Here is a 24,562-nt window from a genome sequence, read left to right as displayed (position 1 = left end):
CCCAGAACTGGACACAATACCCCATATATAGACTTTGCAGCCTTAATATATGGTGGTTTGGTTTTTTTTAAGTTTGCTATTTTAAACGCATAGGAAGTTGTATCCTGATTTAATCCTGGGAACCATAGTATTGCTATCACCAAGAGCTCAAAAATGAGTCTGGCCTGAAAAAAAAAAATCAGGAGGCCCAATTTTTTGTTTTTTGCTTCTGGTTTTCAATGTGCACTCGGGACACAATTTTAAACTCTTCTCTAACCATGAGGGCTTAATGTTTTTTTTAAATGAAAGTTGAGATTTCATATAGTCAGGACTGCAGGATTGGGAAACCTTAAGGAAAACATCAAATGCAACATTTTAACCATATTGATGCCCTCAAGAATCGTCGACAGGGCTGGAACCTTTAGCCCTACAGCACAGGCCTGTCTCTCTTGAGCAACGAAGTAACAAATAGCAGTAGCTAGTAGTTTTTCTTCCTCTGTATTAGTGTTCCTCAACTTTTTTTTGACCAGCTTGCTGCCTTCCTTAACTGTGTCACGGAGGTCCATGGGCTGGTCATTGAGAAACACAGTTCTATATGGACTAGCCACTAGAGAGGGATGAGAACTAGATTTTACCAGTGGGTTTCACAGTGATTTGCAAGAGTGTCTCTGGTCTCAGTTCTGGGGTCTGGCCCCCAGGAAACAATTGCAGTGTCCTGCTTAGTTCCTGCTGCCCAGACACCGAGCCTGCTCATTTATTCTGGGAGGATTATGTGTGCACAGACTAGTCACCACAAAGAACATCTGTGAGGATGGAGCATGTTCATTGCTGATCGAATCTTTGGAGAAATTAGCTGCCAAACTCTAACACACCTCTAATGAGCATGAGTGAACTGTGATATTCAGGCTTATAACTTGGCCAGATTTTCCTGGGGATAGCAAACAGCACATCCTTGTCAAAAATCATGTTTTGCTCCAAATCATAGGAGTGCTAGAGCTTCCCATAAAAATGGCTGAAATAATGTAATAAGGGTAAAATATGGGTATGCATGAAAATAAAAGGGGTGTTCTTAATTCTGGTTAGCTAACTAGAGTTGGTTAACTTGAGGTAAAAGCCTAGTGAAGACAGAGCAGTTGTAATGTTTACATGAGTTAGCAGGTAGTTAAAGCCTGTTGGGGAGTCCCAAACCATAATCAGTTCAATAGGGCAGGCTATCATTTGGAATAGTGGCCCCAGCCCCTCAGTTCCCCCTTGGTCATGGGATAGAACTGGACTGTCTGCATTGATACGGTCTCGCACGATATTCTTATCAATAAACTAGGCAAATATAACTTAGATGGGGCTACTATAAGGTGGGTGCATAACTGGCTGGATAACTGTACTCAGAGAGTAATTATTAATGGTTCCCAATCCTGCTGGAAAGGTATAACAAGTGGCATTCCGCAGAGGTCTGTTTTGGGACTGGCTCTGTTCAATATCTTCATCAACGACTTAGATATTGGCATAGAAAGTACGCTTATTAAGTTTGCAGATGATACCAAACTGGGAGGGACTGCAACTGCTTTGGAAGATAGGATCATAATTCAAAATGATCTGGACAAATTGGAGAAATGGTCTGAGGGTAAACCGGATGAAGTTTAAAAAAGACAAATGCAAAGTGGTCCACTTAGGAAGGAACAATCAGTTTCACACATATGGAATGGGAAGGAGTACAGCAGAAAGGGATCTAGGGGTTATAGTGGACCACAAGCTAAATATGAGTCAACAGTGTGATGCTGTTGCAAAAAAAGCAAATATGACTCTGGGATGCATTAACAAGTATGTTGTGAGCAAGACACGAGAAATCATTCTTCCGCTCTACTCTGCGCTGGTTAGGCCTCAGCTGGAGTACTGTGTCCAGTTCTGGGCACCGCATTTCAAGAAAGATGTGGAGAAAGTCCAGAGAAGAGCAACAAGAATGATTAAAGGTCTAGAGAACATGACCTATGAAGGAAGGCTGAAAGAATTGGGTTTGTTTATTGTGGAAAAGAGAAGACGGAGAGGGGACATGATAGCAGTTTTCAGGTATCTAAAAGGGTGTCATCAGGAGGAGGGAGAAAACTTGTTCACCTTAGCCTCTAAGGATTGAACAAGAAGCAATGGGTTTATACTGCAGCAAGGGAGGTTTAAGTTGGACATTATGAAAAAACATTGGAATAAACTGCCTAGGGAGGTTATGGAATCTCCATCTCTGGAGATATTTGAGCAGGTTAGATCAATGTCTATCCGGGATGGTCTAGACAGTATTTGGTCCTGCCATGAGGGCAAGTGACTGAACTCGATGACCTCTCGAGGTCCCTTCCAGTCCTAGAATCTATGGATTCCTCTCTTCTATGCTGGCTTATTTAGAGCTGGTATGGAGTTAACTTCTGTGGCACAGAAGGTGTGCAAAAGCCCACATGCATGACTGTTTTGCTTACCACGGAGTTAGTACCGAGAAGCTCCACAATGGAGGAAATTCCACCTTAATAGAATCAACTTGATTCCGTTTATTACATGTCCTGAAAGCAAAATATGTTGTTTTCTTACAGATAATCAGTTCAGCTAGTCCGTGTGCAGACTTTTTTTTCCGAAGCTTATCCTCTGAATTAAAAAGAACACACGCACAATCAAATATATTTCAAGGAGCTGCGAAACAGTCATTTGATGAGGCAGTCAGATTGATACAAAAATGTAGTGAGGTGGATTTGAATATTGTTGTTCTCTGGAAGGTATGTATGGTCTGTTTTCAGTTATCCATATAATAGCTTGATTATGAAACATGATTAGTAGAAAATAAGAGCCAATGAGATTGTTTATATCTAACGTAGTGTTCTTGAGATGTACACCTAATTTTCCAGTCAAATGTTAGGTTTTGTTTTCATTAAACTTTAATTTGTCAGAAAACAGGAAATTAAGTTAATTGAAACCACAATTGGGACAATATTTGAAAGTTATTACTTAACAGTGAGTAATCAGGAACCATTTTTTGAAACATGTCTAGGATTAAATGTGATTAGCTTAATACTTGAGAGGTCCTGTCCCCTCCATGTGTGCCTATGGTTCCTCATGGTGAATGAGGCTTTCTTTTTGCAAAGATAGTAAATCAAGTTCTGACCCTTTGAACCTTACACAGCCAGAGTCTTTAACTCTCTGGACACACAGGTAGACTCTCTCACACTTTGCTCACATTCTTAGAGGGTTTATTTGAAGTAATACTCCCACTCACTTTTTAAAGAAGTGGCTCCAATTACCAAGTATAAACATTAAAAATGTATCAGTGTAACAGATTGACCAACATAGTATTTAGATTTAGTGTAATGTAAAATTCCAGCATTTGTTCAGGAATCTGCATGCTAACTTTTATATGTTGTTTTCACCTCCACAAAGCACCAGACTTTTTCCACTTCAGTTATGGGAGAAATTGTGGAGGGTGAAAGCCTGCTGTTTTCCTCATTGGACTAGCCCATACATGCAAGACATGTTAGACAGCAGTAGAACACTGCTGGATTCCTGCTTTAGGGTTTCTCTTCCTAGCTCTGGGGGCAGATTGTGGTTACAAACAGTATAGCTAAATGTAACAATGCCCCCATGAGGGATTGTCTTCAGGGACTGAACCTGACATCTCTGGATATAAAAACAACCACCTCTACCATTTGAGCTACAAAAACATGAGCTATTCCTACAAAAGCAATAGAAGAGCCATAAAATCCTTTATATGGTCTAGCCATTTACAGATGACATAGAGCCTACTTACTGTTCGTGTGTAACACAGCACCTTTTCTAGGAGTGGTGTTTTTGAAAGACAAAATAGATGAGACTTCATTATATTAGAGCCCTGAGGTCTAGACCCAGCTCCATCTTAAGTGAACTTCTGGAAACTGTTACCCCTCTGTACAGTGGGGGAATAAGTGTCCCTCCCAAGGTAGTAGTAAGAGACCTTGATTCATAATGAGAGTTGTGAAGAGTTCCTATAGAGGGAGTTGTCTGCACTAAAAAAGTGTTGCCTCTCGTAACTGCTGACATGTAGTGGCGTTCCAAATGAAGAGTAATTGCAAAAACAGTAAGATTTAAAATTCCTTTATTTGAGATGAAATAAGTGACTGACTTCCCCTGAAGTTCACAATGTGTTCATCTAAGATCTGACTTCAGTGGGAGTCTTGCACTCTGAGGCTGCAGAATACGACCTTGATGTAAACAGTGGAAAATACAGGTTCCTCCCACCCATGATAGCAGCCTAGAACCTGCCAGGAGACTTGCATAAAATCTCCCTTAAAATATGTAATATAACAAATTTGTATGGCTTTGCTTGAGTGTGAACAAGGCATCAAGCATTAGATAGCTCTGTGAACTTAAACTGCTGAACAGTTCTCTGACTCAGGCAGCAGGGCTGTACTGAATTCTACAATTAAACCAGGAATTTATGCTGCAATGTTAACTAAGCACTAACTCACTTGGTAATCTTTAGTAGTGTTGAAATAATTCTAAAAACATACCACAGTGCCAGAATGGAGCAAAACTGATTTAAATAAGTGTATCTACAATGTATCCTAAGATTTTACATAATTCATCTGGGATTTTGTTTAAAGTTAATTTTATTTTTAATAATTTTTGTGAAATTCACTGCATACCCAGCTCTTCAGTTCCTTGAGTTAGAAACATTAAAGCAACACAGAGGACTGTTCTAGATGGATTTTATGAATTAGCTCCTTAGCTTTCTACTGCAAAATAATTGCACTTTATTGGAAGGTGAAGTGATTCCTTTATTCATAATTTTGTAAAACTGTTGGTAATGATTATGATGTACTTTTGAATATTTCTAAATAAAATGTGGTATAAATGTAAGATCATTATCACTTCTAAAGTTTGTATTATAAAAGAGAAGTGTTATTTGACAACCTTTCGAGGTTTGCAGCAAATTAAGAAATATTAAATGTCTGTTATCTTTGCATTTAGGCCTATGTTGTGGAAGACAGCAAGCAGCTTATTTTAGAAGGCCAGCATCATATTGTTCTTCATACAGTAGGGAAAGAGGCTTTTTCCTTTCCTCAAAAGCAGGTAATCCTAATACTTTTTTGTATTAAAAACCTCTTGCTTTACAAAAGCCTTTCCAAAGTGTTCAGTATGTTTCCAAAATGTGTGTATCTAAATAAATTAATGAGATTACCTTGTAAAGGCTTCTGTAATATTTATTTTGTAAAGCTCTTGTAAGTATACATCTTGTAAGTTAAAAGGAATTTGCTAATTTTAGACTAATTTTGGCAACATATTTTCAAGTCTGTTAAATGACACAACTATAAAAACAAAATTTTCAGTGGAAGACTTAAATATATCTGAGGTCTTAGAGCAGTGGTTCTCAACCTATTTACCATTTTGGGCTGCATATGCAGTTCTCTGTGTTATGTGGGCCACAGCCACACAATATTATATACTACCTGTATGGCTCTGAGAATGTCAAATGGACCGCAGTGGTGTGCTTATTGGACCACAAGTGGCCCGCAGACCACGGCCTGAGAACCACTGTCTTAGAGGTTTTCTGCAGCTGCAGTGTAACACAATAAATGTTGAAGAGAGTTAACGTGTAATATTGGATAAGTGTTTTTAACATGTAAAAGTGTAAGCCACAGAGGTGATTGTTTGACAAAGACATGAATAAAATTTTAATTTTAGATACTGTCATATGGCATAGTTCCTAGTTATACTTTGATATAGGCACTAAGGATCCTCTAAATACATGTTTACATATTAGATGTGAATAATGTCTTGGAAGTTGTTAGTGTACTTCAATGATCTGCTGATGATGAGAATGTCAAGTACATGGAAGAGTGTCGTTGAATGTGCAAGCTTTTTAGTATATAGAAGCCTAATTAAACATAATATAGGATATTCAGACAAATCTATTAAGAGCTAAAGTTCAGTGTTTTAACACTTATTGGCTTTACTTATTTTTTAGTAACATTCATTGCTGTATCTCAAAATGATTAACTTAAATTCATGTTAAAGGAAAAAAGGCAGTAAGCCCATGACCTGTGTAGATGAAATGTAACTGCATAATTGTCTTAAACAAATTAGTTCCTGTGTTTTGTTGCAGGATTAAAATCCAATTGGATGAATTACATTCAGAGATCTTAATCCAATATTAAGTTAGTACAATTCTTATACTAACATGCTGACTTCTCTATTGCCACTTAATACTGTATTAAGTATTATACAGTACCGTATTAAGAGGCAATAGAGAAGTCAGCATGTTAGTATAAGTAAGGTATCTGGTAATATAGTAGTAGTGAAACTTAGGTGAGTTCTCTCTGGCACAAAAAAACCCCAATCAGCTTGGGATAAAATAAAATAAGTTGATTCCAAAATAAGAATCTTGAGTTTTGCTGCACTAAGGGATTAAATAAAAATACTTGAATCTTTTGTATTCTGATGTATTTTGTGCACTAGTGTAGCTCTCTCTGTTAAACTTAGCAGAGTAATCAGAATTAATAAAATTATCAGAGAAAATAGCTTGAGAAACTGGCAAACTGAATTGTGAGAGGTCAGTCAATAAAGTCTTTTACCATTGTAATTAAATTTTAAAATATCTGTTCTCATAGACTCATAGACTTTAAGGTCAGATCTCACTGATATCACAAAAACAGCTATAGAAGAAAATGAATCATTTGGGTCTGCAACAAACCAATGAATATCTGATATTGTGTATGTGCAGCATTGGTTGTCATAAGAATTAGTAGTGTACAAAACTGTATTAACTCAAAGTGTAATACTGAACACATGAATACTCCAATGTATTTGTGAATGTGAAGAATAATTTAAAACAAATAATGTGCAAGGTAAAGTAGGTGAGTCTCAGTAACTAAAAGTTAAGTAACACTATCCTGCCCTTTTTTGTTTACGTGTTAGCTATCTGTTTTCTAATTGCATCTGAAGGCCAATATGGTTATCTATCTAGATATGTACATAGCCCCTGTCACTGTAGCAGCTGAAGATGCAATGAATTTGTCCTCACAACCCTTCTATGGGATGTATTAACTCCATTTTGGAGATTGGAAAATGAGACCTAGAGTAAGTGGCTTGCTTTGTGTCACGTAGCAAGTCAATGACAGATGTGGAAGTTGAACCCCGGTTTCCCTGGGTTCCAGTCCAGTGCCTCACCTATAAGAGCATCTTTCCTCTGTGGTATCCAAATTCCATTTATACTTAAGAGGAGCAGGCTTCCGAGTTCTTAACCATTTCATATCAGAATGCTTGTATTTTTGTCACTAGTGTCTTGTAACCGGTCAGCACTTTTAAAAATGCTATTATGTAGATATTTCACTATTTTATCTAAAATTGTACACATTATAATGTCTTTCGTTCTTGTGTAATCTTCAGACCATGAAACTGACTTATACTATGGATTTTGTGACTACTGAAACAAACCTCTGCCATGCTGAAAAGTAGCTTTGTTTTGAGAATTGGCTGAACCATTTTTTTTACTGAATCTTACCCTCAAAATTCAGCCCTGAGTAGACACCTCGCATGGAAAACTCTCAGATTTAAGCTACTTTGACTTAAATTCGCACCTGAAACCAATGGCTTACAGGTGTTGGGCAACCTTAACTATAAGCCTCACTATCTGTAACTGAACAGAAGAGATTACAAGGTAGAAGCATGCTACTCAGGGAGAAATTATTCAGCCATAGTTCTAGGTGGTCTCAGAGGAATTGAGGTACAGTAAAGCAGTCATGGTGCCATTTTATTCATGGTTTGTGTTGGGGGTTTCTCAATTACCCAATGCTGCTAAACTGAGAACATATAATTGCCTTTCCAGCAGTTGCCAGCAGGCGATTATCATCCACAACTGACTGAACCATAGTAATTTTTAAGAAGACTGTAAAACCAAGATGCTGACCACATGAAATCCATAATAATTCCAGCAGACCTCTAAAAAACTTAGTGTTATCCTGGACCTGATCAAATTCCAGTATGAATAATTACATATTACCTGACTGATTAAATTGCACTTGCAATATCAAATGGATACATTTCCTTCCCTAAACTTTTGGCCATAAAATTAGGAATTCTAATCACTTTTTGCTGTCCTAGCTAGCACAAGAGTAATAAAATCATATGCTTCAGGGCATAGCTTTTTCCCTATGAAAATCAAAGATTTTTCCCCTCATATGTACAGTATTTTTCCACTGTCTATATATGCATTACGAGGAGACAGGATTTTTACTTTCCTATTCTGCATTAGGTTTTGGTTACTGTTGGATGCAGAATATTGCACTAGATCAGATATCTGTTTTGGCACATCTTAGTCTTAATAGTCTGTTCTAATAAGTTATAAATAGAAATTACAACTGACAGTGCTGCTACATCCATGTGCTGTGCTCTGACACATCTAATGTTGCTAAGCAACATTGCTTTTTAAAAACTTGATTCATGTGAAGTAGTGTAGCAGTCTCTTTAATGAACAGACAGTTTTGAATCTGTTTATCCCCTTGGCTTTCCCCACTCCTCCAAGTCTACATCTGAGAAACTGCTCTTGAGATAAAATTAGAATCAAAGAATGCCAAATGTAGCTTATTCCTTTGAGCAGCCCAAAAAAGAGAGGCGGGGGTAGGAAAAAAAGGAAACTAGGCCAAGTGTGACTGAGTTCTTAAAGAACTAAGTGATACAATACAGTTTCTAGCAATAATACAAAGCAGAAATTAGAAATAGGAACTTATGAATATAAACTGAGAATTGGGTTTTTATTTATAAAACAGAATCAATTCAAGCAAACTACTAATACAGCCAAACATGTGAATAGAGATGTTATGGTAAAAGCTGTCTGGCCTACAAAATTACAAGCTTTGGCAATAAACCTAGAATGTGTACACACACTATCTATCTATCTATCTATCTTTATATTTATATTTATATTTATATTTATATTTATATATATAATATTTTTAAAAGTGTTCATGCTCTGCTGTTGCCTTAGACATCCTAATACTGAACCAGCTATGCCCACTAATATGTAAAATTTTTAGACAAATGTCCATCTATGAAGATACTTATTATAGGATAGGAATTACTGCAATTCAGTGAAAAATAGGTATTTGTAAGAACCTTCCTTTCCACTGCCTCTAACACTGCTATAGTGAAGCTCTTTTTAGCACTTGGAGTCTTACCTGTCATCTTCATCTGCAGTGACCAATTAACTTTAGCTTGGCAAAGCACAAAATGTGGTGTCTCTCAATCTATAATTGCCCTGGCTCACTTCAGTTTTCAGCAGCTTCATCCTCTTCCCCCTTTGTTTCCCAACCTACAGTAACCTGAAATCTTTTACTTTTTAGTTTTCCACATTCAAGTTCAGCCACTTCTCCATACTATAATATTCCTTACTGTTTGTCTAAGCATTTTTCTCGATCACATGGGTAGAAACTCAAGCTAAAGGAATCTCGAGACAAGAAAATAATAGATTGGAAGGGGATTGGGCTGGATAATGTTGCAATTTTAATTAAAAGTAGGGTTCTCAATTGTAGTCAATTCAAGCAATTAATTACAAAATTAACTTGATAATTATCACAATTAATCAGTTTTAATCACACAGTTAATATAATACCAATTTAAATTTATTATAAATATTTTTAAATGTTTTTATACATTTTCAAATATATTGATTTCAGTTACAACACAGAATACAAAAGGTACAGTGCTCACTTTATATTATTTTTATTACAAATGTTGCACTATAAAAAAGATAAACAAGAAATATTTTTCAGTTCACTTCATATAAATACTGTAATGCAGTCTGTTTTTGTGAAAGTGCAACTTACAAATGTAGATTTCTTTTGTAACATAACTTCTCTCAAAAACAAACAATGTAAAACTTTAGAACATATACAAGTCCATTTAATCCTACTTCCTGTTCAGCCAATTGCTAAGACAAACAAATTTGTTTACATTTATGGGAACTGCCTGCTTCTTATTTACAATGTCACCTGAAAGTGAGAATAGATATTCACATGACTCTTTTATAACCAGCATTCCAAGGTATTTATGTGCCAGATATGCTAAACATCCATACACCCCTTCATGCTTTCGCCACCATTCCAGAAGACATGCTTCCATGCTGAAGTGGTTCTGCACGATAATGATCCAAAGGTTTAGCATTTCAAGCCTCTGCCATACACTTGAATACAGGTAGTAACTCAGACTGTGGCCTTGCCTAGGCTTGGATTTAAAGATGTTGTTTTTAGCTCTTCACTAGGTTTTAATTCTGCCAGGTTAGCACAAGTTAAAGGTAGTGTGCCTTATCTATAGTAGACTCTTAAAATGTGTCAGCACATGTTAGCTAACACATGCTAATATCACCCCTTTAAATCCAAGTCTAGACAAGACCCAAGACTGGGTTGGAGCAATTTGGTTAGAGAAGGGAACCTTGGGGCAAAAACTGGTAGCTATGAAGTGACTATCTGTAAGTTATCAGAGGGAGGAGGTAGCTTGTGCCAGTGAAGCTTCATATATGGGATAGGAAATTAGAGGATAAAATTGGGTATCCTTGATGGAGTGTTCAGGCTAAACATAATTTATAAGAAAGAGGATGTTACAAATAGGTCAACACTTTTGGCCCACATCATGAGTTGCTATGGAAAGAAAGCAGGAGATCTCCCCTTCTAGTACCCATTTTGAGACACATACTTTGAGGTTGCCATTTTTATATTGTGGGTATTAGTATACTGTTATACCACTGTTTATTAGAGGGTTCTTTTCAACGTGGGCACACCAGTAAAATGGGTCCCTCTGAGTTTGGTTTTTAATAGTTTAAAAAAAATGCACTTTTCAGAGCCCAATCGTTCTCATAAACTCTCAGATTCTCCCGGTATTTCCAGTTTCTCCAGATCCCTTTTATTTTTGTTCTCACTGGCACTTTACAGCACTTAAAATCTGGGCTTTTTCCTTTCCTCTCTAGCTCTTGCTCCTTCTGGCCCACTCACTGTACAGTCGTAATCAGTTGTCTCAAGAGCTGTCTCTTTACAGCCCTTGCAGCCTTCCTATTTATCTCAATCTTTCAGACTCAGTTAAGAGCATGTATTTTTCTCCTTGGAACTGCATGAGACTTGTGTAAAATTATATTGAATATTCTTTTTGCTAAATACATCAGTTAATTTTAAAAACAAGTATTTTTAACATTATCCGGAAAAGGTGTAAATAGCACATAGACATCCCCAAGTGTCTGGGAGGCATTGCCATTGAAATCTATAGATCTGAAGGTGCCCAACACCTCTTGAGATCATGTTCATTGTACAAAAACTTCAAACTGGTTTAAATAGTTGAAGGTGAATGTGTTTTTAAAAAAGCTTCTACCTACTTTTGGCACCCGTCTTGTTGAAAAGCAGCACCTTTTGACACTTATTTGGGAGACCTTTACAAGTATACCAAGTCTGCTTTAGTACTGACTTCACAGTTTAAACTTGGCTTGAACACACTAATTCTTAGACTTCGTATAAGCCAATATTAATGCAGGATGGAGATTCTAGTATGGTTGCAAAAAAACATTCTAAAATCACGCTGAAGAAACCAGCATAAGGTACATGGTCATTAGGAGTACAGGTGAGGATAAACTCATTTGAAATACAACCAACAGAGATCAGGTATTAGCAAAGATCTTTACATTTTTCTCAGTAAAATTAAAAATGTGTTTTTCAGTTAAGCTGAAGTTGAATGATAACGTTTCCAATGTTAATTATGTGAATCCTTTTTCAAGCTAACATTCATGGATGGGATTTCCCAATTTTTGTGATTCATTTGCCTAACAAAGGAGTTTCTTAGCTACATCGTTCTGATACAGCAGTTATTCTCACAATTAATAGGAGGAATAGTAGTTTTATATTTGAGTGTTCCCATTCCCATTGGTTTTTAGGAGTGTAATTGTGGGAGGTAATATAATTGGTTGTTTTAGTGCTGTCTTGTAATATTGAACAACTCATTTTCAAAAACTAATTTAGAACAAGTCAGATGATGCTGGTTGTCCACATCTTTTTTGACTCCCACCATTCATGTCATTTATGGTAAAAACCCATTCTGTCTGCCTCTTCAGAAGATGCTTACACACTAGTCTGGAGTGGACAGTTACGATTTAAAGTTCAAAACATTTGTGAGTTTTTTAAGTCAGTAGCCAGAATTTATTTCATCTGGGTATGAATCTGTTTTTATCAAATTTACATGAATGGGATTACATGAGAAAGTTAGTGCTATTAGCAGTAGAGTGTATATTTTAGCCATAGTATTTTGTTTTGAAGACTGTTTGTTCGTTTTTGAGTTTATACAAAGGTTCTCATTGTTTTAACAGAATTATTGATATTAGTTCCAAGTATCAGAGGGGTAGCTGTGTTAGTCTGTATCCACAAAAACAATGAGGAGTCCGGTGGCACGTTAAAGACTAACAGATTTATTTGACCATAAGCTTTCATGGGTAAAAAAAAACACTTATTCAGATGCATGGAGTGAAAATTACAGATACAGGGATAAATATACTAGCACATGAAGAGAAGGGACTTAACTTTCAAGTGGAGAACCAGTGTTGACAAGGCCAAGTCAGTCAGGGTGGATGTGGTCCATCCCTTGTAATGTTGGCATACTGTGGGGCCATGTGGGTACCCATAGCATTTTTATGGCTGACTTAGAATAGTGCTTCCTCAGCTCTCGTCCCCTAGTGCCCCATCTCTTCTGGCGCTACATTGATGACATCTTCATCATGTGGACCCATGGGACGGACGCCCTTGAAGAATTCCACCTGGATTTCAACAATTTCCACCCCACCATAAGTCTCAGCCTGAACCAGTCCGCACAAGAGATCCACTTTCTGGACACTACAGTGCAAATAAGTGATGGTCACATAAACACCACCCTATACTGGAAACCTACTGACTGCTATACTTACCTATATGCCTCTAGTTTCCATCCAGGACACATCACACGATCCACTGTCTACAGCCAAGCCCTAAGATACAAACACATTTGGTCCAATTCCTCAGACAAACACCTACAAGATCTTTATCAAGCATTCTTAAAACTACAGTACCCACCTGGGGAAGTGAGGGAACAAATTGACAGAGGAAGACAGGTACTCAGAAGTCACCTACCATAGGACAGGCCCAACAAGGAAAATAACAGAAGACCACTGGCCATCACGTACAGCCCCCAGTTAAAACAGCTCCAGCACATTATCAGCTATCTACAACCTATCCTGGAAAATGATCCCTAACTCTCTCAGACCTTGGAAGGCAGGCCAGTCCTTGCTTACAGACAGCCCCCCAACCTAACACTAATACTCACCAGCAGCTACACACCAGACAACAGAAACACTAATCCAGGAACCAATCCCTGTAACAAACCCTGTTGCCTACTCTAGTAACACCATCAGAGAACCCAACCACATCAACCACACCATCAGGGGCTCGTTCACCTGCACATCTTCTAATGTGATATATACCATTATGTGCCAGCAATGCCTCTGCCTTGTACATTGGCCAAACAGGACAGTGTCTGATTTGCGTCCATTTATGTAGACATCAGGAATGGTAACATACAAAAGCCAGTAGGAGAACACTTCAATTTCCCTGGACATTCTATAACAGATTTAAAAGTAGCCACCCTTCAACAAAAAAACTTCAAAAACAGACTTCAAAGAGAAACCGCAGAGCTACAATTCATTTGCAAACTTAACACCATTAATTTGAGTTTGAATAGGGACTGGGAGTGGCTGGCTCACTATAAAAGCAATTTTCCATCTCTTGGTATTGACACCTCCTCATCAATTACTGGGAGTGGACCACATCCACCCTGACTGAATTGGCCTTGTCAACACTGGTTCTCCACTTATAAGGTAACTCCCTTCTCTTCATGTGCCAGTATGTTTATGCCTGTATCTGTAATTTTCACTCCATGCATCTTAAGTGGGTTTTTTTTTTAACCCACGAAAGTTTATTCCCAAATAAACCTGTTAGTCTTTAATGTGCCACTGGACTCCTCATTATTGATATTAGTGGAATTCTATTTAAATTTGTTTCTGAGAACAGAGATCACTTTTTCTTACAAGTTAACAATTGTATGGTTTATGCAGTGGTGTTGTAGCCTTGTTTGTCCCAAGATATTAGAAAGCCAAGGTGGGTGAAGTAATATCTTTTAATTAGGCTAACAGAAGTTGGTCTCGTAAAAGATATTACTTCACCCACCTTGTCTCTCTAATTGTATGGTTTCTCATCTAGATTTTCCTAAACTCTCCAGGTTGCTTAAAAAGGAAACTCAGTGAGATGTTAGTGGAGAACAGCACTCTGAGTCCTGGTGCTTTGAAAACCTTTCCTCCCAAATATAAAAACTGTGGGTGGAATCCAGGCCCTGTTGAAGTCAATGGGAGTTTTGCCATGACTTCAGCATAGCCAGTATTTCATCCTCTGGTTACAAAGAAAGTTGTCAACATGATGTCTTATTTAGGAACCAAAAGACTAATCTTAAATCTGGGGTGTTTAATTGTCCAATTTCAATCTGTTGCCAGCCCTTCAGTACCAAGGTAATGTTGCTTTGAACTAAGGGTTTCAAACATGTTAAATTAATCAAATAATGAAATGTAATGATGCCAGACTTAATTTGTCTACCTGTTTTTCTGTAATTTATCCTATTGATTTTTGTCTATCCGTTCAGAAAAATTTTGATATTTGTTTTTTGTAGGGTTTTAAAAAAATACTCGGGAATTCTGATTGGGAGGGCTTGGAACAGGTGACTGACTTTAGGGGGAAAAGCAATTTCTAGGATGTTGATATATGCTATCCAAGATAATATTGAATATTCTCCAGTTAGATAAACTTTCTAACCTTCCCTCCCCACCCTCCATGGAGTCGTATAGTCTCTAAATATAGCCAGTGTTACACATGGTGTCACCTTTCAGCGAGATGGATTCCATTACAGCAGGACCAGAAATACCAACTGAATTAAAGAGAGAGTTTTCAACTATATTTCATTGTTGATAAGAATATTTTTCTTGCTTCTTGAGCATTTAGGTTGCTGGTCTGCATGCAGCAAATTCTTTGGTTTAAAGGGCATAATTTTTTTTTTCGAGCATATGCTGTTATCTGATGACCTATGCCTAGTACAGCCAGACCTGGGGTTGCTACTATAATGCAAATAATTATTTAAATTTCCTGGGTGAAATTCTAACACCATTGAAAGCAGCAAAGAATCCTGTGGCACTTTATAGACTAACAGACATTTTGGAGCATGAGCTTTCGTGGGTGAATACCCACTTCATCAGATGCATGAGATGAAATGGGTATTCACCCACGAAAGCTCATGCTCCAAAACCTCTGTTAGTCTATAAGGTCTATAAGTCTATAAGTCTGTTAGTCTATAAGGTGCTTAACACCATTGAAGTCAGTGGCAAACCTCTCATTGACTTTAGTGGGGGCTGGGATTTTCCCTGCTATCTTTTATTGACTCAAGTCACAATCTCAATGTGTTTCTCATAGTTTTGTCTTCAGTATTTTAAGAAATTGTTGTAATATAAGTTGACACAAGCATAGCAATAAGCTAAGAATACTGTAACTGTTTCTAAGTGTAGTGCAGAAATGGGATTGATTAATCAATCAACTCCTTGTACTTAGCAGCTGCTGACATGTTCATTACTGTGAGTGTATTTTATGGCACTAATTATTGACTCTGCATCAATGGCTCATAAGTGAATGAGGAAAGCTAACCCCTCATCAGTAACTTTTTGATTGGAGTAGATAACAGACTGGATGGTGCTGGACAAGTACCATGTCATCTAGCTTCTGAACCAGATGCAGCCAATGTAATGCACTGAAGTTACACCTTTCCATATCATCTAATCTCCTCTATCCTAGGGGTTGTACTCCACCACCTGCCTTTCCTTGGGCTTTCCACTATTTGTGATGGGGAGGTAGCTTTCATTTCTGGAGGAGCTTCCTAGGTTCCAGCTTTAGAGATGTACTGTATTAGTACATGTTCCCTTGCCACCCACTTTGGGGGTTTTCCTGGCTACCTGTAGTTCCTTGGTGGCAACCTCCCCACGATAGACTTTTCATTGTAGCTGCTTGGTTTTTTGGGAAAACCCAAGATGAACTTGGAGCAGTCTAAACATTGTTCCATTTTTATTTTACCAGTAATACTTTGGTTTTAAAAAGCAGTTTTGGGAGAAGGAAATTTAATAGTCTGCCTGTGATATAGCACCTCCATCATAAGAATTGCACCACTTCCTCACCTAAAACAGTAAGACACAATAATTTCCTTAATTGCCTCCTATAAACATTGTGACAATAGTGTAATCTGTTGGAAGCTACAGTTCTTAGGAGAAAATGGTACCTTCAAGTTAACATCTGGCTGGTTAGTCCCTTGTTGTACAGTGTGTGGTGTTAGTGTATTTATAAGAACATTTTAAATGAAGTTATCTGAATATTTGTGTGTTCCAGGAATCTCCAGAAATGGTTCTCTTAAAGTTTTTTCGACCAGAAAACACTTCACTACCCACAAGACCAACACCAGAACAGCTTTCTAACCTTATCAAGACTAGTCTTCATTATCCAGAGTCCTTTAATCACTCATTTCATCAAAAAAGGTTTGATTAATGTTAGCTTTTAAAATGTTTCAAGATTCCTTTAAGAAACTATTTTTTTCTGTTTCTTTAATAAAAATCCTCTTTAGATTGTGCTCTGTGGAAGGATGAAATAAAGGGATAAAATAAAATTGCCATGAACAAGGACAAAATCAACACAAACTATAAAGGAAAAAGATTTTTTTGGAAAATGTATTGATAAAATTGCAACACAATAGCATTTTCTAGCAGTTGAAGACTGGACACATGAAATGAAAATGAAGTACAATAGATCAGAGTAGTCAATTACTTTTTATCAAGATCCAAATTTCTTGGTCAAGGTCCAGACTCCAGAGAAAATAATAATACAAATACAATAATGATAATAAAATTAAAAGGTTTTGGGGTCTGTTCAAACGCGTCTTGTAGTCTGAATTTGGCCCATGGTCTGCCTGTTGACTACCCCTGCTACAGATAATTTTGCTTTAAAAATTAATAGGAATGTTAAGTTAGATAACTCATTAAGTAACTAATGAAAGTAATGATGAAGAAATCTGTAATATCTTTCACAGCCTGAGAAAATCACTGCATAAACAGTCTTTAAGTGGGTTGAAAGTGAACACTGTATGCTGCAAAATGACAATATTTGAATGAACAGATAAGAGCTTCTTGCTCTAGTTATTAATATTTAGTTACAATGTCCGTAGCATATCTTAAATTTTCTAAATGTTAACATGGGTTGGGTATAAAGTATGGCAGGCAAAGGATGTTTAATATGACTGAAATTGGAGACTTAATGTAGTACCAATGAACTAAAGCACTCGTACAAAAGATTTTTCATTTTGATAATTGTGTTCCTGTAGCTTCTACTTTGTGGTTATGCACCTCTCATTGAATTGACAGTCTTGTCAATTTTTTGGTAAGCATTACACTACAAAAATAAATGGAACTAGTCTAGGTTTCAAATTTTAGATTGCTTTGAAATTTTTTACAAAACTTGATTTTAATGATTTAATTGTTAGCAAAACAATTGTTTTGTTTTTAGAATTTATACATTTCCTTGTTGTGCTTTGACAACTTAACTATTGCATTCTTATACTAGTGTAATAGATATTGAAGTGAAACTAAAATAGCCATTTTGCACGTCATTCCACTTATGCTGCTTAATTTTGAGAGCCTCCACTTATTCAAATAGGAGTCTAATTCTGGTCATATTCCAATTTGGGTTATCTGCTTACTACCTAAATTCCCCCTGCAGTGATCAGCTCTTGAAGGCACTCTTTACTTCCTGTCTTAAAGTGTTTACTGCTAAGCAATCCCAGTGATGCATTTCAGTGGTGAAGTGATACCTCTAGTTCATGGTCCCCAAACTATGGGGCGCAACCCTCTAGGGGGTTGCGGAGTAACGTTTGGAGGTGCGGCAGGACCCAGACCAGTCCCCATAGGGGGGATGGGGTGGGAGCCACCACCCAGTCCCACTCCTCCCCCAACTCTGCTCCAGCCTACCCCTAGTGGTGATCTCAGCCCTGCCCCAGCCCCCTACTGTGGCCTGGCTGCGGATCTACACACAGCCCAGCTGTGGCGCTGCTCCTGACCCCATCCCCGGCCACAGCTCCATTCCTGACCCAGCCTCGGCCCCCTTACCCTTCCTGTGGGCTGGGGGAGCAGACAGGAGTAAGGGGGACACGACCCTGAAAAGTTTGTATGTAAAGGTGCTGTGAGATCCTTCTGGAAGTAGTGTTCTGTATAAAAGCATTAGTGTTCATTAGCGTATTCAGGTAGAATTCTTCAGGATATTAAATACAAAGCAATGCCTACATTTTAAAAAACTACATGCAGTAAGTTGGACTCGAATATCCATACTTCTCTAGCTTGAGTTGAGCATTGTACACCTGCCCTGGCTAAAATACCTGTATTTCTTCAGGCCGCTAAAGCAAATAGTTTAAATAGCCCCTTTAGTCAACGATATGCAGAAGGAGATAGAAGTATATGGAGAGAAAGTGTAAAGATATTGCAGCAAGTCAAAATTTAGACCAGCATGTTGAGTCAAACGTTCTTTCACATTCTAAATTTTTTATTAATGCACCTTGCTGTACATGATTTTTATAGAAAACTTGCAAAAATCAAGCTGGGCTATGAACTATTGCTTTACCAGGTCTCATTTAGACAAACTGAGGAGATAGTTTCAACACTGACTTATAATTTTTTTTCCTCTGAGGTCGCAATCCTAAATCTACTTCAATGAATTTCCTTTTTCAGAAGTAAAAATTATCTAACAGCATGTAAGAGCTGATATTAGACTGTAATAATGCCATACAAAATATTGCTACGTATTTTGATGTTTATATCAGGGGTCGGCAGCCTATGGCACGCGTGCCAATTTTTAATGGCACGCTGGGGCCTGCCAGGACTCCAGTGTGCCATTAAAAATCCTGCCGGCATGGCAAGCTGCAGGGTCTGCGCTCCCAGGTCGGAGCGCTGGGCCGAGTGCAGCAAGCCGCCGGCCCCTCCCCCACCTTTCCCCCCTTCCCGTAGAGCCTGCCGCTGCATGCAGCGCTCTGGGGGCTGGGCTGTGTGCTCCCGTGGGGCAGTGTTTGGCTCCATGGGGAGGGAAAGACCTTCCCTGTTCATCCGGCACCCCGCCCCTGCGCACGCAGCCCCACCCCTCAGAGCACTGCACGCATGACAGCAGGGCTCCGGATGAGTGGGGAGCCTCATGGTAAAGGGTACGGAGTGGGGGGGGGGGGGGTTGTATAAGGGGTGGGGGCAATTGGGACAGGGAGCAGGGTGGGTTGGATGTGGGGGTGGGATCCCGGGGGGTGGCTAGGGGCGGGGGTCTCTGGAGGGGGAAGTCAGGGAGCAAGGAGGGTTCTGGGGGGGGTCTCTGGAGGAGATGGTCAGGGGACAAGAGGCTGGGGGAGTTGGATGAGTTGGGAGTTCTGGAGTGGCTGTCAGGAGGCAGGGGTGTGGAGAGGGGCTGGGGCAGGCAGGGGGCGGGGGTTGGATTGGTCGGGAATTCTGTTGGTCCTGTCAGGGGGCGGAGAGCGGTTAGATAGGCTTGGGAGTCCCAGGGGTCTATCTTGGGGCAGGAGTGTGGATAAGGGTTGAGGCAGTCAGGGGACAGCTAGGGGGTAGGTTCCTAAGGGGGCAGTCAGGGGACAAGGGGCAGGGAGGCTTAGATAGGGGGTGGGGTCCCAGGAGGGGGTAGTCAGGACAAGGAGCAGGGGGCAGGGTTGAGGGTTCTGGGGGGAGCAGTCACCCAGCCCTCTGCCCTGAGCCCTGTACTACCCAGCCCTCTGACTCCTTCACCCCCCCACATGACCCCAGCCCTGACTCTGGCACCCCCACACATACCCCAGCTCCACTACCCTGACACCTACCAGCCCTCACATGCGCCCAGCCCTCTGTCCTAACTCTTGAACCCCCTATATCCCCAGCCCCCCTCAAATCTCATGCACCCCGCACATCCCCACCCCCACCCTTAGCACCAAACGGGAGCTCCTGCACCCCTACTCACATTCCCACCTGCACCCCTAATGCCAAATGGGAGCTCCCCAGGTAAGTGCCCCCACACCCAAACCTCCTTCCCCAACCCTGAGCCCCCTCCCTCATTCTAGCTCCTGCCCAGACCCTTCACCTCCAGCCCTGTGTTTGGTCCGCTCCCACCCTCAGCTCAGTGCAGAGAGGAAGAGAATGGGCCAGAACCAGGGAGAAGGTAGGTACCCACTGTGTGTGGGCAGGGCCAGGACCCCAGACCGGCAGCGGGCTGAGAGGGTCCGGCAGCCGGGATCCCGACTGGCAGGAGCCGGCAGATGGAACTGTATAGTGGTGCCGGTCTGGGGGCCTGGCCCGGCCCGGCTGCACAGACCCTTCTCAGCTGGGGTCCCGGCCACAGGCCCCACTCAGCCCACTGCCAGCCTAGATGAACAGAACCCCAGACTGAGCGGGCCGGCGGCATAAGATCAGCATTTTAATTTAATTTTAAATGAAGCTGCTTAAACATTTTGAAAACCTTGTTTATTTTACAATACAACACTAGTTCAGTTATATAATATATAGACCTAGAGAAAGAGACCTTCTAAAAAATTTTAAAATATATTACTGGCACGCGAAACCTTAAATTAGAGTGAATAAATGAAGACTCGGCACTGCACTTCTGAAAGGTTGCCGACCCGTGGTTTATATGATTGAGTAATTAAGAACGTCCGAATTTTTTTAAATAGATTTGTTACATTTTGTAATTTTCAAGACTGATCAGTAATATGTATAAATCTTGCATAGTAAAACAATTTTTCTCTTGCAGCCTTTGTTTAGTACCTGTCACTCTTCTACTTTCCAATTGTTCTGAGGCTGATGTTGATGTAATAATTGACTTGCGGCATAAAACAACAAGGTAATAAACTTCTAAATGTTAAATTGCAACCAATTTGATATTTAAGAGATCTCAGGAGCAGTAAATATCACAATCTGATTTTATTTTCATCACTTTATATCAAGTGTCTATTAAATGTATCAAATATTTAGGATAGGACTTTCATCGTCAGTGGGAGTTTTTCATCATCTCAATGGGAGCATAATTAAGTCAATGTGAGTATTTTTCAAAAACCCATATTCATTTGGAAGTAAAACAGAAATTGATTGTATTGCTAAGAGGGCTGGGAGTAATGACTGGATTATAAAGGAAGGTGAGACAACAATATTTTATTTTTTGCTGTTTAAATCTCCTTGTTTTGGGGAAATGTTCCCTACAGTGAACGTATCCACAAAATGAGAGGAACATCAACAGATGCTGTTTTCATTACAAATAATTTATTTTGTTTGACACAATTTCTCAATGGTAAAAAGAGTTCTTTTAAAATATAGTTACTTTCATCTAAAATTCTTTTAAAATGTTGTACAGTAAGAGTACATTGTTTTAAACTGTGTAGATAATTGCTATGTTTGTTAGAATTATTGTGTAGAAATCCATATACTAGGATAAGCAATACAAAATTCGACAAATTACTTCTCATCCTAACAAAAAGTATAACTTCTTTAACAGCACTTATCACAAGTTCTTAACTTTTATCCACTGCTGCACGTGACTGTAGTTTTTACTTGGAAATATAGCAGTTCATCGCTGTTCGAAATTATCAATAACACTGGGGAAAAACATTTAAAAACACATGAGATTTTTAAAATAAAAGTTGCATAAAAAGAGGCAAACATTAGATACCTTTGATGCACTACCTATAGTACAGCTGGTTGAATTGTATGTAATAATTTATTCTCTTGGAATATCTTATTCCACAATCTGTGTAAGTGGTTGAATACCAACAAATATTCAAAGTGCCTGATTGACTTAGTGTAATTAAATAGCTGAATAGTATTCTCAGTAATGGTCCCAAGTAGGCATTCTTAAAAGTTTATCAGAGATGGATTTTGAAGGGCAATAATTTGGACAGATTTAGCAAAACTCAGTATAATCAGAATGCATTTGCCCAGTGCCAAGGGGTTGTCCACTGTATTTAACCAGATGGATATGAAACTCAGCATGCCAGGCTTTTAATACAAATGGACAGATAGAAGATAGTAAGGACAGTAGTCCACCAGGAAATCCCAATTAAACAATTTTGTTAAGGACTAATATATAAATGAGTTAATAAAATTAGTGTAAAGCTGAGCACTAGTCAGCTTATCTGGTCACTTTCCAAAAACATCAGACAGCCAAAACACCAGAGATACAGTGCATTTGCATGCCAGTTAATACAGGAAACGTATTACACAGTGAAGTAAAATATTTCGTAGGACTGTCATTTTGAATATGTGCATGTTTGGTAGCCATTGAAGTATAAGAGGATCCGAAGTAGATGTCTGATTTTTTTTTCTCTCCTCTCTCTCTCTCTCTTTCAGTCCAGAAGCACTAGAAATCCATGGTTCTTTCACGTGGCTTGGGCAAACACAGTACAAACTTCAGCTTAAAAGCCAGGAGGTCTACAACTTGCAGTTGAAAGCTTGCTTTGTTCGTACAGGAGTCTATAATCTTGGAACTCACAGAGTATTTGCCAAGTTAGCTGACCAAGTTACTTTGTTTGAAACAAGTCAGCAGAACTCCATGCCAGCACTGATCATCATCAATAACATTTGACTACTTACTAAAAGATCATACCAAAAACCAAAAGAATCTGATTTTTCTTATTCTGCGGATTGACATTTATTCCAGTTTTGGAATGTTACCCCAACATTTAACTTGTTACAAACTATTGTGTAGGAGACAATAGCAAAATATTCAGACTACTTGCCATTTGGTTTCTTAATGCAAAGCACGTTGGATGGAAAATGCATATATCTTTTTAATGTCTCTTGCATCTCTGGTAATTTATACTCATAACACTGAACTAAAATACTCCTTATAAAACTGTTCAAATTAACTTGTGTATCCCAGGCCCTGTCCAAATAATAGTAATAAAGCAGCTTGACTGCTGTTACCACTTCCAGCATGATGTTTTAAATATATTTTGTGGCTATATTAAGACAGTTCAAAAGACAACCCTTGTTGTCTTTTTTCCTGACTTAAGCCATTATTCGTCAAATGCCAGCCTTACTGTGAAGTTTGATAGGTTGTTAAATACAATTTATGCTGGCGGGGGGGGTTGTTTGGTTTATTTTTTTTTCACTTTTCAGTTTTTAAAATTAGTTTGGGGCTTTGTTATTGTGTCCTCATGTTCTGATAGCCAGTGATCCTTATGGCTTACACACAACTTCACCGAAGATGTTCTGAAAATAATTTTGAAACTAGTTTGAGTGTTTTCTCATTCATCTCAGTACAGAATGCACTATTCCACAACCATGAGATTGTCATTCACTTTATTATGTAACTATAACAATTGAATTCATGTTTTAAAAAAAAAATCTACTCAAATTAATTAAGCTTTTCAAGAAATGTATTATATTTATAACAAATGTACTGTAAATAGAATAAAACATACACCATATTCACTGTATAGACTTCCATTGCATACTTTTTTCTCGCATCTTATCTATAGCAGTAACCTGTCAACAAAGATTTCCTTAATTGGAAGTCGTATGCGAGTGTAAATAACAGTGATGCAATGCATCCACACTAGACAGAGTTCCAGTCAAAAGTTGCAGTTTGTCAGAAGGCAACCCTGCTTGGAGTGTCCTTTTGCAGCAGACCACGGTACAAACATGCACCTACCTTTTGTTTCCTCTTCTGTTTTACTATGAAAGGATCAGTCTCTATTTTCAATACAAAGTTTCATCTCTGGCGATAATTTATTTCCCTAAAATCCTTGTAGTAAAACCATTATCAGAAAACTTACAGTAAAGGTGAAGGTGTATGGAAATCTTCTGCTCCTCTCCAGGGACGACATTCAGAGACACCCACCTTGGAGTTCACCAGCACTCGGTTCCCAGTTCTTTCTGCTTTTGTTCCAGGGTCCCTCTCTCTCCAGGCCTTTCCCCGTGAGAGTGACCAGTTTCATCACTCACCTATTCAGACACAGTCCAACAGCTCACTCACATCCCTTTTCAGCCTCATGGTATTGACTCTCTGGCTCAGGTAGATCTGCAGGGTAGGTCATCTGCTGGCTTGTAGCCTTTAGCCCTTCTTATCTTTGCTCCACAGGTTCTCTGGCTAAGGACCATCAGCAAACTAGCCCGTTTGCTGGCCTCTAGGCCAATCCCTCACTTTTCCCAGGGAGGGCATGCAGAACTTTCTGCACTTTGCAGATTGTCTCTCAGAAGTGGCTCTCACCAGCCTGTTTTCTTTGCTCCTCCAGTCTGTGGTTTCAGTCAGCCGTGACTAAGCAGGTCTCTCCTCAGATTTTCCCTGATCTTTTAAAGCCCCAAGTGCTCCTTGGCCTCCCCAGTTGGCCAAACTGGAAGCACATGTTCATAGATTCTAAGGCCAGAAGGGACCATTGTGATCATCTGGTCTCATCTGTATGACACAGGCCATAGACCTTCTGCAAAATAATTCCTTGA

At 39.0% G+C, this 24,562-nt stretch overlaps 1 protein-coding gene across 11 annotated transcripts in view; it reads left to right on the top strand.

Annotated features, from left to right (window-relative positions):
* Window positions 1-23,559, top strand: part of TRAPPC8 (trafficking protein particle complex 8) — a 116,305-nt gene extending 92,746 nt beyond the window's left edge. For 6 of the 11 annotated variants that reach the window (XM_030552976.1, XM_030552982.1, XM_030552981.1 and 3 more), the window contains 6 exons: window positions 2,550-2,729; window positions 4,954-5,055; window positions 14,701-14,748; window positions 16,455-16,600; window positions 20,880-20,969; window positions 22,469-23,559. In XM_030552976.1, the coding sequence (XP_030408836.1) occupies window positions 2,550-2,729; window positions 4,954-5,055; window positions 14,701-14,748; window positions 16,455-16,600; window positions 20,880-20,969; window positions 22,469-22,703 (801 nt within the window). In that variant the 3' untranslated portion in view covers window positions 22,704-23,559. The remainder of the gene's footprint in view (window positions 1-2,549; window positions 2,730-4,953; window positions 5,056-14,700; window positions 14,749-16,454; window positions 16,601-20,879; window positions 20,970-22,468) is intronic. The other 5 variants (XM_030552984.1, XM_030552983.1, XM_030552985.1 and 2 more) reach the window with 1 other exon arrangement.
* Window positions 23,560-24,562: the final 1,003 nt, after the last annotated feature.

Source organism: Gopherus evgoodei, chromosome 2, assembly GCF_007399415.2.
Source record: "Gopherus evgoodei ecotype Sinaloan lineage chromosome 2, rGopEvg1_v1.p, whole genome shotgun sequence".
NCBI classification, from domain to species: Eukaryota; Metazoa; Chordata; order Testudines; family Testudinidae; genus Gopherus; species Gopherus evgoodei.
This window is presented reverse-complemented; position numbering and strand designations above follow the sequence as displayed.